This window comes from Enhydra lutris, unplaced genomic scaffold (genome assembly GCF_002288905.1).
Source record: "Enhydra lutris kenyoni isolate GAN:26980312 unplaced genomic scaffold, ASM228890v2 scaffoldscaffold23, whole genome shotgun sequence".
NCBI classification, from domain to species: Eukaryota; Metazoa; Chordata; class Mammalia; order Carnivora; family Mustelidae; genus Enhydra; species Enhydra lutris.
Window position 1 is genome coordinate 17,917,861 of NW_019154107.1, and position 12,061 is coordinate 17,929,921.

Genomic DNA, 12,061 nt, shown 5'->3' on the forward strand with positions numbered 1-12,061 from the left:
GTACCAAGAAACCCAGATGTAACAGTGCCCTTGGCTTGTGTCATTAGCCTGTGTTTGTTTTCTTCAGTTACTGCTCCATGCTAAGGAGTATATAATTTATAAATTCTGAATATTCATGGTTGGTACTGCATCCAGATTGAACTGAGTGTGAGGAATACAATTCTCCACTCCCCTTTTTCTATATTATAAATTAAATGATTGGAATAAAACTCTTTGTAAAAACAACCCAACCATTTTCTAAGTTATACTTATTACATGTCTGTTACAAAACACAACTTTAGTAATACAGGTTCATTTGAACATTGTCACAGTCCCATTTTTCTTCCCACAGGACTTTGATAATTGAGATCTGTTCTCTGCCTTTTAAAGAGGTTGATACAGTGAAAAGCATTTAGATTTCTCTCTTTTTTTTTTTTATTCGTAAACCCAATAGCCTCTTCCAGTATTTCAAAGCTCTCATTAAGTGGAAATATTTCTTAACAACAATACTAAAACCCTGATATTTTAGCTTAAAATTACATTTCAGTTAACAAGATTAACATTTACCATTTTTATTATAAATGTGAAACCTCTACATTGTTGAAAATTTGTTACAGATAAGTATAAAGAAGAAGCAAAATCACCTAGAACTCCATCAGATAAACACAGTTAATTCATCAGTTCATTTCCTTCTAGTCTTTGTATATGCACAAGTATATTTATTATAGCATATGCCTAGTGAAATATTTACAAATTATATAATATTATATAATTTTATGTATTATCTATAAATATAGGATGTTTATATGTAAATATTGAAACAACTTAATGCTTATTAAACATTTGCTACGTACAAAATCTATATAACATGCAGTTTGTGTACCTTTTCATGTTTAATCATCCTAAGAGCCATATTAATGTCCTCATTTCCAAAAGAAAACATTGAGCAAAGATATTAAATCATTTGCCCAATTTTCCCTGCTATTAAATGGTCAAGCACCAATTCACCACCAGCTAATCTAAATCCATTGGCTGGCACTTTTATTCAATTGACACCTGTACATATTGTGTGTGTGTGTGTGTGTGTGTGTGTGTGTGTGTGTGTGTGTGTATCACATGCATACAAACCCTTGGCATTCAATAAAATGTGGCTTTGACTATTGGTGAACAATCCTGAAGATTCATGACATGTAATTGTATCAATTTTTGTTTCTCTAGGATCTGGTTTGTGAGAATATTTCACTTGGGTAGACCCAATAGGCTACTTCCTATTAACTTCTCAGCAGGGTGCATTTTTTTCTCTTTTTTCACCATTGCACCACTTATGGTCTATATAAATATAGACATATTTATAAATAGTAGCTTCTTGAGGTTTTAATACATGCCAAATGAACATTAACCAGCCATATATTCATGTATCCCTACTCACACATTTAGTAATCATTGGTACATATATTGATATTTTGACCATGTACCTATATTCTTGTTTTCAACTTAGCTTTTTTTAATCAAAATTTAACTTATACATGTTTAATAAGTCAACTATGCAGAGGAGTTTAAAATGAAAAGCAAGGGTGTTGGGTGGCTCAGTGGGTTAAGCCTCTGCCTTTGGCTTGGGTCATGATCCCAGGATCCTGGGATCGAGCCCCGCATTGGGCTGTCTGCTCAACAGGGAGCCTGCTTCCCCGTCTCTCTCTGCCTGCCTCTCTGCCTACTTGTGATCTCTCTCTGTCAGATAAATAAATAAAATCTTCAAAAAAAAAATGAAAAGCAAGTCCCTCTCCCCTCAAATCTGTCTCTAGAAATCCACTTCATGAGCCACCTACTTCTCACTCCTTCATTTATGTCTCATTTTAGTTCTTCCAGTGTTTACCTCCAATATCGAAATAATCTATATTATCTTTGCCAGTATTTATGTTATGTCAACTTAAGAAATAATCTGCTTATGTATAGCTATAATATCTAATGATCTAGTTTACTTACTTCTCCAGATTTATTGCCCTCTCTCCAAACATCACTATTTTTATCTTCTACTAATTACTTTTCCAAGAGTGAAAATCTATTTTATAAATGTTTCTTATACCACCAGTATAAAACGTATCTTTTGACTCCTTTTTTAAGTTGAGAAAATCAATAAATTCTAAAGAAGTGCATACACTCCTTGAAGTCTCTTTCCTTCAAGTATACCTTTTCTAGAGCACTTTGCCTTCTCCTCTTAATTGGATTGATTGCTTTCCAGACCAACTGAAGAGATGTCAATATTGGACTTTTTTTTTTAAAGATTTTATTTATTGATTTGAGAGAAAGAGAAGGAGATAGCATGAGCGGGGGAAGAAGCAGAGGGAGGGAAATAAGCAGACTCCCCACTGAGCAGAGAGCCTAATGTGGGGCTCAATCCCAGGATTCTGGGATCATGGCCTGAGCCAAAGGCAGACACTTATCTGAGGCACCCTGGTCCCTCAGTATTGGATATTTTTTATTTCTCTTTGGATATAAACTAGTATCTTTCTCTTTCTTAATCTACTTGCTGATTTACTTAAACATCCTTATGAAATATAATAAAAAATATGAGAGGTAAATTTTCCAAGATTTTGCATTTTTAAGCATATCTTTTTACTATCCTTACTTTTGATTTATATTTTGCTTGGTTTATTATGCTAAGTTGAAAAGATTTTTCCTCATAACTCTTATAATTGTTCCCCTGCCTCTTAGTATTCAGTATTTGTGATAAGAAAGTCTATTATAATTCGTTTTCTAAAACCTCTACAAGTTTTTAGGATCTTCCATTGTATTATTTTTTTCCCCATTGTGTTCTGATACTGTTCTAGACTGTGCATCAAGGAAGGTCTTTTTTTATTCATCATCTGGGTACACAGTGAGTCCTTTAGCTATGAAGTTATTTTTATAAGCCCTGGAAAGCTCTCATAAATTATTTCTTTCATAATTCTCTCCCCTTCATTTTCTCATTTTTCCTTTTCCAACTTGTAGTTGTTGGATATTGAGCCTGTTCATTATATCATTCATGTATCCTATATTATCACTAGTATTTTTTATATCATTGGTTTTTCCTCTTTCTATCAACAAGCCTTCTTTTCCAAGTGTTTCCATTAGGGGAGAGAAGCCAAGAGAGGGACAGAAAATGAGAATCTCCTATATATGTATATTTGTAAGAGTACTTAGATTTTTATTGTGTATGTCTTTTCATAGCATCCTGTTCTTAAATTGGGGTTATCTTCATAAATGTTTCTGACATTTTTTTACTCACCTCTTACCTAAATATTTTAATTTTCTTTTAGGTCAATTTTTAATGTTTATTTTGTTTTCAGTGTTTCATGTATAAGGATTTACTCTAATGCCTTGCGCTATTTATTAATTCATATGTAATAACATGACAACAGAATACTATATTGTTTTTCTGTGGATACACACAAACCTCTACCTTAGGGTGAAAAACATTTTAGGCCCAGTTGCCCAGCATCGTGCCCTGGCCTTGAAGACAGTGAAGTTGTCTGAACCCCATCTTGCCCTCCATGCAAGTGGGCATTTCTAGAAATGCTCTGTCCAGGAGTCTACAGGCCCACTTCTTTTCCTTTACTAACCTCTGTTCAGATGCTCATTGATAGCTTCTTCTAACTAGCAGCCTTTTAAAAAATCTTTCTTATAATTTTAATGGGATTTCTCTTACGTGATAAACCTGAACTTCAGCAGCCATTGTGGTCTAGAACCCTACCGTTATGTCATTTAACAATTAAATGCTGGACTTTGATACTGTCATGTACAGATTCTATGATCCAACCTCATTTTTCTTATTTAGAAAACGAGGGTTGGACACCTGGGTGGCTCAGTTGGTTAAGCATCCGACTCTTGGTTTTGTCTCAGATCATGATCTCAGGGTTGTGAGATTAAGGCTTATGTCTGTCTCCCTTCTCAGCGTGGAGTCTGCTTGTCCCTTTCCCTCTGCTCCTCCTCCTTTCAATCTCTCTCTCTCTCATAAATAAGAAATAAAAAAAGAAAATGAGGATTGAAATATTTATGCAAAGTTTTGTCAGTAATAAATGTAATGAAATAGGAAAACACTTAATACCGTAACTGGAACATATAGGAAATAAAAAGTATTTGCACCCCCCCATCCCAATTCGAAGTGCTGGTGATTCATAGATGAAAATATATTAACACTACCCACCAGTGTTTGCAGTCTAGCAGAGTGTCCTACAAACAAATCCACAATGAGGATATAATTTGGTAATTGTTTTATTTGTGTTGTGTGTATAGAACTAGAGTAAAATGGAAAAAAGCACTTAAATATTCTTGTGGTAACCATGGATGTGTTTCCAGAAGAGATAATGCTTAATTCTCAACATATGGAAAACAATTATTTCCTTTTCTAGATGTATCTTATTTTGTAGGCTTGAATACTATTATTTGATGGTTCTCTAAGCATCTTTTTAGCTAGGCTAAGTAATCTCATAGTCTTTTGTTTTTATAAATAAGAGTTCAGAAAATGTTTTGTTTTCTTAAAAAAAAACAGCAGCATTATCATTATCAGATATTATATAATTATCTATGTGTACCACATCCTTAAAGTCTGTCTAAATCATGATTAATAATGGCTCTTTCTGGCAGATGTGGATTTAAATTCCAAGATGTATCATTTATGTAGGTAGGATTAAACAGCTATATCAATATGTAAACAAACATGTTTACTTTCACATCTAATTTGATGCTTAAATTTAGCTATAACCATAGAGTTACTGCATAAAAGTTAAAATATACTTTTGGAAGAACATTCTGTTTCTTTTTTTTATCATTATTCTCATTGAGCCATATGGGCACTGACATTGACTGATATGTTATAAATTACTTTCCATCTTTTCCAAAAGCCAAGTTGAAGTACCTTACAAGAGACATGTAATATCAAGATTTTCTTTTTTTACTGAGAGGGAGGCAATTGACACAAAAAGAAAATAAAAGGAAGAAAATTAAGATGAAGCCTATAATTATACACATTTTTAGAGACCTAAGACATTTACCTAAGTGGACCACCCATTTGATTCTGAACTTTCTAACATATTCAAGAAGGAATCCCTGTCATTTACATGCCTCAATGTAACTACAGAATTTCAAAAGGAACATCTATACTCAAGAGAGGCTCAAATCTTCATGATCCTAAAACCAGCCATTGATCTCATAAAAAGGATATTTTATTTTAAATTGTGTTTCATAGGATTTAAGTATAGGTCTATACATTCATTTATTAAGTGCATGTTATTTAGATTGTGGTCATTCTCAAAGACCTTTTTTTTTAAATTCTTTAGTGTTTTATTTTATTTTTTTAAATTTATTTTTATTTATTTTCAGCGTAACAGTATTCATTGTTTTTGCACCACACCCAGTGCTCCATGCAATCCGTGCCCTTCCTAATACCCACCACCTGGTTCCCCCAACCTCCCAGCCCCCGCCCCTTCAAAACCCTCAGATTGTTTTCTCATAGACCTTTTTAAAATCAGCTTTCGGGGAGATCCAAACTGTTAGCAAGTCCTATTGATTTTACCAAATGTATCTTAAATTTGACATCTTTTCTTTTTACCACCTATTCCACATCAAGTTTAATGTACCATCGTCTTTAAACCACACTGCCACAATAGACTACTAAAAGGTTTCTCTGCAGTCCCTCCTCTATCTTAGAAAGGCAACAATTTCTTTAAAATGCAGATGTGTTTATATTGGGGTACCTGGGTGTCTCAGTCAGTTAAGCGGCTGCCTTTGGCTCAGATCATGATCCCGGGATCCTGGGATGGACCACATCAGCATCGGTGATTGGTGGGGAGCCTTTTCTCTCTCTCTGCCTGTTTGCCTGCCACTCCCCCACCTTGTACACACTCTCTCTCTCACTATCTCTTTCTCTATGTCAGGTAAATTAATAAAATATTTTTAAAAATTTGCTTATATCACTCCTCTGTGATAAATAAAATATTCCCATAGCTTCCCATTACCATTAAGATAAAGGATGAATATCTCAACATGTAGCCTTTCATAGGTGGCTTTTGGATGTATTGGATCACTAACACTCTTGCTCTCTAAGCTTCAGCACCACTGGCCTTTGGTAAGTTCTTTAAACACTTAATTCTTCCTACCAGAAGCCTTGGATACTTCTTTCCTCCCCTGCTCATTCTGGCTAACTCGTTCTCTTCCTTCATATCCCACCCCCTGACCCTTCAGACTATACCACACTCCGTGTTATATGTTCTCATGCCATTTCCTAGCAGATACATAATTCGTTATTTCCACAGTTATTTTGTGATGACATAATTAATGTTTGCCACACCCTGTAGAACGTAAGATCCAGGAGATCAGGTATACTGTGGGTTTTTTTCTAATTACGTTATCCCCTAATTTATTTATTTAAGATTTTATTTACTTGGTAGGCAGAGAGACAAACAGAGAGAGAGAGAGAAAAAAGCAGGCTCTCCACTGAGTAGAGAGCCTGATGCGGGGCTCCATCGCAGGACTCTGAGTTCATGACCTGAGCTGAAGGCAGAGGCTTTAACCTACTGGCCCACCCAGGCGCCCTCTATCCCCAAATTTAAAACAGTCCCTGGAACATTATAAGTTCTCTAAATATCAATTGAATGAATGAATGATTGAATGAATGGCTTGATCTAATGATGAATTTTAGAATATCTAGAAAAATCTTAAGTCACTCACAGGTATCCTAACACAGAGTTTGAGCCTGTATACCCTGAAAAAGATCTCAAGGTCAAATATTCTTTGTTCTTAATTAAATTCAAGTCTATGAGCTTTTCATAATGACCAACAAAATATCCCTTTGCAAACTGAGGAGATTAGTGATGACATATCTGAGTAAAAATCATCCCCATTCCTGGTACCTGGGAGTTGTACTTTTCCCTAAAAAGCAATTTTGCGAATATTTCTCTTGATTTTTGGAAGTCCTTAATTCACTTTACTTTTTGCTGCTCCATAGACTTACCCATTCAACATTAATTCCACAAGGATTTGGGGGAAGTTAAGTCAAAGTTGGACACTGAGAGAATCTATTCCCATCTCCATTTCCAAACACAGGCATCCTAAGAGAAGGCAGTAGGTGGTAGTTTGCACAAAGGACTAACTGTGGTTAACTATGCTAAAAGCCAGAGCAAAAGCAAAGGTAAAATTTCCCCATGATTTTTCACCCACAGCTGTGTCAAGGCAAGGCAAGGCTGAAAGATTTAGCCAGTTAAGAAACACTGAGCCCATTTTTTTTTTTATTCGAGGACGATATTACTTAATAAACGGTGAAAACAAAAGTTTTCGAAAGGGGCTGATCCCTATGTCCCTTGTGCAGGCTAATACCGCAACCAAAGGGTTTTTGTTGATGAATGCATTATGCCTGGTAAGACAGCGTGTTGCTGACAGCCAATGTCGTGCTACAGCTAAGCAGTTTTATAGCCTGTAACTCTCCCTTGAAGGGAGAGAACGTAGGAGATAAGGAGAAACTGTTGATACCCTCCCAGGGCAGGTAGGGAGGCGAGTGAGAAAGGTTCTTGTAGTAGCTCTTCATGTGCCTCTGTGCTCTTCTGTTAGGGGAGGATCACGAGCTTTCTGCCAGGACAGGTAAGTCTTGTCTCTGTGGCCTATGTATGGCATGCCAAGTTGCCAGGATGCCATGGTGTAGACATTCCCCGACAAATGGGTGGGTGAAATTTCCTCCAAGTCCATAGACCTCTTACCATTTTACTGTGTTTTAGACTAGAAAGTTGACGTTTAATAGAGATGGATGTGGCTTTCTGTTTTCCTTCTTTTATTTATGTGTTTCTCTCAAAAATCCCGTTACTTATTATACCATTATTTTGATTCCAGATTTAAATTTTACTTTCAACCGTAGCTTTAAGTATTTTTTGAATTCTTAGTCTTGCTCATTTTTTTCTCCATGTGACAAACACAAAACAAAATCCAAAAACCAGTGATGTGATGAAGAGTTCATCTAAACAGTAGCACAGAATGTCCTATGAATTTCACACAAAAATACCCACATGATTTCCTGCAGCTAACTGGAAATCCATTACTTGGTAAATTATATGTACATTTGAACAGAACTGTAGGTTTTACAGATTGGATCAAGATGTTTTAACTGATAACAATAACTGGATGGGACGCTTGCTGAAATTTGCAGAGGCCTTCAATTTTATTGTAGAAGTGAGTATATTGCAGAGTGGAGGCCCTGGGCTGTGATCTATACTGAAGAGTTAACTGTTGTGTCTTTTTCAGTAAGCTACTTCCTTTTTTCTCTTTTACTAAATAGAAACCAAATTAATATCACTCTGAAATTTACCAGTCGCTTCCTTCGTCCTGCTGAAGCTTCACTACTACTAATCTCAAAACCCAAGTACGCAATAGGAGGCACTACGATGACTTTTGCTCTTAAAGGTGAAGTCCTCAATTTTAAAGCCATTGTAAGTAGATTTTACCTATGTTGTGTGTCTCATTCTCTTCTCAGGCCTTGGAATGCCCCAAGCACAGCTGTTCCTCCAAGTGTTCTCTCTGTATCGCTCCTGTTGTTTGAGATTCTGTGTACAGACACATGTGCCCATAATTACATTTGTACAGTTCTTGCCTTCTGCGTCTCTGATATTCTTGCTCTGATACTCTTTCTGTAGAATTAATTCTTCAATTTTATAAGAGAATTTGCTTGTATTGAGTGTTCCTTTAAAGTCAGATTTTTAGGATTATATTTGTTGTTTTCATAATGGAGTCATTCACTATACACATAGCAATTTACATTCCCCTCTGCTGTGGAGATTTGTGATGTAAGGTAAAACAGTCCCTGGGCTTCTGTCTATGTTTTTGTTTGAATTTAGGGTTGGTGGTTTATGTAGCAAAGAAAATGTTTCTCTTTTCTGATAGGAATATTCATCAATTTATCTTGAGTTTCCTGTGGATCAAATCCATTCATTCTATAAAGATAATGCTAAGACTGGCATTTACTGAGAGGTGATAACATTCCAGATAGAATTCTGTTTATATCTCAAAAGATGGGGAAAAGGATTTTTAACTCTCTATAAAATGGTTGTGCTATTGCTATCATTGACTTTTTGTAGCTGTTATCTTGTCTAAATATTATACCATGGATGTATGGTAAAGAAGAAGTAAACTTGTTATGTCACCAGATTTCCACATGGATTATAAAGAATTTGTGGTGTGTAGTGGCATGAATAGGAAATAAGGAGATTAACTCCAGTAATGGCCAGTTGTATGAGGAGAGCATTAAGTTGCTCATATGGACAGACTGGTTTACAAGGTACAGACACCTAGAACAGGAAGCAGACATGTGATAATCATGGAGATGTGTGTCGTGATCTTCAGATTTCCTCTTGAATAATAAATTCTTACACTTCCCAATCCTCTCTCAGGAATTCTCCAAAATGAAACATTGCTTTACCATATGTATCTCTAGACATGGATGATTTTAGTTTGCCATTTACATGGTTCTGGGGCAAAAAAGCTGACACCTCAAGCTCATGCAGTCTGTTTACTTTTCCATCTGGCTGCTCATGGTTTTAGTGTCCAGTGGCCTGGATAATAATAGAGAAATCGAAAAAGATAATAACATGACCAGTCTAAAAATGTAGAATTCCTAGAATCTTATTTTCCATGAAAGTCCTTCAGGTAATTCAAAGTTTTAATTTTATATTTGTGCTTTTATTACAGTACAAATAATGTCAGTGTAGCCACCACATTATAAACCCAGGCATGCCACACTCGTACACAGATATTTATGCACTCACAGAGGTATGCAATCGCAAATACATATACCCTGCTTCTTCCTTATGTCATATGTATTAGGTATAGGTTAGGTATAGGTATAGGTAATTAATTTTCAAATGTGAAATCATGCTCAGTCATTAACAAAACCCATTTTAGGGCAATCAACTTAAGAGACACTGTTGTGACAAATAATTCATTGATGTGGTAAAGTCTATTTCTGTCCTTCCCACCCAGATTTTTACAGTACAATATCTGTGGGACAAGGGGAATTACATGAATTAATATCACTGTAATATTTCAGTGTACTGTTTATTAGGTACTTTAAGTTTATAATAATTCAGGTTATTCTTTTTCATTACTTATATATAGAATTATTGTTATTTTTTTACTTTAGGAAATTATACATTGTAAATCTCCATGTTATAAATGGAAAGAAATTAATGTGAATGTTAAAAATCCCTTCCATACTGCTGGGGACTTCAGGTATGTTAATATAACATTTTCATATAATTTGTTTGCGATTAGTCGTATCCAGTCTTAAGGTGAATACTTTTTTTCCAACATGAACCTTCTTGAGGAGAAGTTTTAAGTGTTTATATTACAATAAATTTATGAACATTATAGATAAAACAGAACAAATAATTAAGAGAAATCAATTTTTCTTAAAATGCTATTTGATCTATTTAAAGCTAAGACTGATCATACTAAATTTATGAATTTTGTCTATGAGCTTTCTGTATGTTGAGATATACTAATATTTTAATTTTTAAAAATATATAATTAATAGACTTTTTTTACTTCTAATTTTATTCCATCTGTTAATTTCTGAAGTGAAATATCAATTCAAGCAGAACATGCATTTTAACTTAAGGCATCATGATTAATTAAAACTATACATTAACCATGCATTTTTGCATCTTGAGGTTTAACAACAACAACAACAACAACAGCAACACAGATTTGAGATGAAAATAAAATGCTGAAGTATTATTTAAGGTCACAATAGACAAGTGTCTTTATAAACTTATGTTTTGAGGGAGAAAATGGTTAGTGACACCCATGTACTGCTTCAATTATACACTGTTTCCATCAGCTTTAGAGAGCAGATCCTCACAACAATACTTGTGTTGACACTAGAAGCTGTATGTATGCTTATTATTTTAGTATTTGATAATATCCAGTTTTTAAAATCACTGTATTCCCAGCCGTTTGGTAGTCTCCTCTTAATAATCACTTATTATTGACAAAACAAAATTTTTTGTCAAAATAGCTATTGGTGAATATATGGTTCCTATGTTCATGTGAGGGAGAGTTTTATTTACTGTAGTTCCATTAAAATGTTCTATCAGAACGCAAGGAACAATAAAAAAAAGTCAGAATATGTAGCTTTAATCCAGTATTAAACTATGCCCTTAAATGAACCAAATGACTGACTCCAGTACGAGGAATTCAAGATCAAACATAATCAGTCTTACATTCTAGTGGTAAAGTTGAAAGGAAATATCAAAGTTCCAGGAATTGGTTGGCTATTATAGTTGCATGTCTTTCAAGAAATTGTAGCATTTTATTGTTATTTATGGTTTATCTCAGATTGAATTAAAATTCAGTCAGGGGTGTTAGAAGACAAGGCTCCTTCCTCCTTTGTCTGAATGTGGCCCTCAATCTTAGGCAATGGGCATATAAACTCAAAATTTTAAAACCAATTACAAAATTTGTAATTGTAAAAATCAATATTTTACAATAGGCATGTATTTTAAAATTTTAAAATAGAAAAGAGGAAATTTGATTGCCGATTCTTCTGGAGACTTTTTGTATGTTATAAATACCATACCAGTAAGTGAACTAGCTTTTAATGTTACACTTAAAAAATGACAAGGATGTAATTATTAACAATCTAGTATAAAACATAGTTTACAATAAAACAAAATTTCCTATAGATTTTCCCCCAAATTATATGCAGTGCAGTGACCAGATTTGGTCACTTTTTAATCAAAATTTAATACTGCTTTTAACAAAAATGGCAACCCAACCTAGATTTAACAGAGACAGGATTTGCCCACATGCCTCTGTCTACCAAATTAGTAGTTCTCAAGTTCCTCTTTTGCAGAATGCAACTATTTCTTGCTATATAATTTTTATATGTTATAAGATTTGATTTTCTAGTATTTTGTTGAAGATTTTGCATTTATAATCATAAGGTTTGATGGTGTAATTCCCTTTTCTAGTGACAACTTTGTTTTTTGTGTGTGTGTGTCACTAATAGTAGCCTCCGACAATGATTTGGAACTGATCCCTTCTATTCTATTTTTTTGGAAGAGTT

At 34.5% G+C, this 12,061-nt stretch overlaps 1 protein-coding gene across 1 annotated transcript in view; it reads left to right on the top strand.

Annotated features, from left to right (window-relative positions):
* Window positions 1-12,061, top strand: part of LOC111150500 (cilia and flagella associated protein 47) — a 526,123-nt gene that overhangs the window by 248,649 nt on the left and 265,413 nt on the right. The window contains exons 38-39 of the mRNA XM_022507981.1: window positions 8,279-8,429; window positions 10,136-10,224. Of these exons, the coding sequence (XP_022363689.1) occupies window positions 8,279-8,429; window positions 10,136-10,224 (240 nt within the window). The remainder of the gene's footprint in view (window positions 1-8,278; window positions 8,430-10,135; window positions 10,225-12,061) is intronic.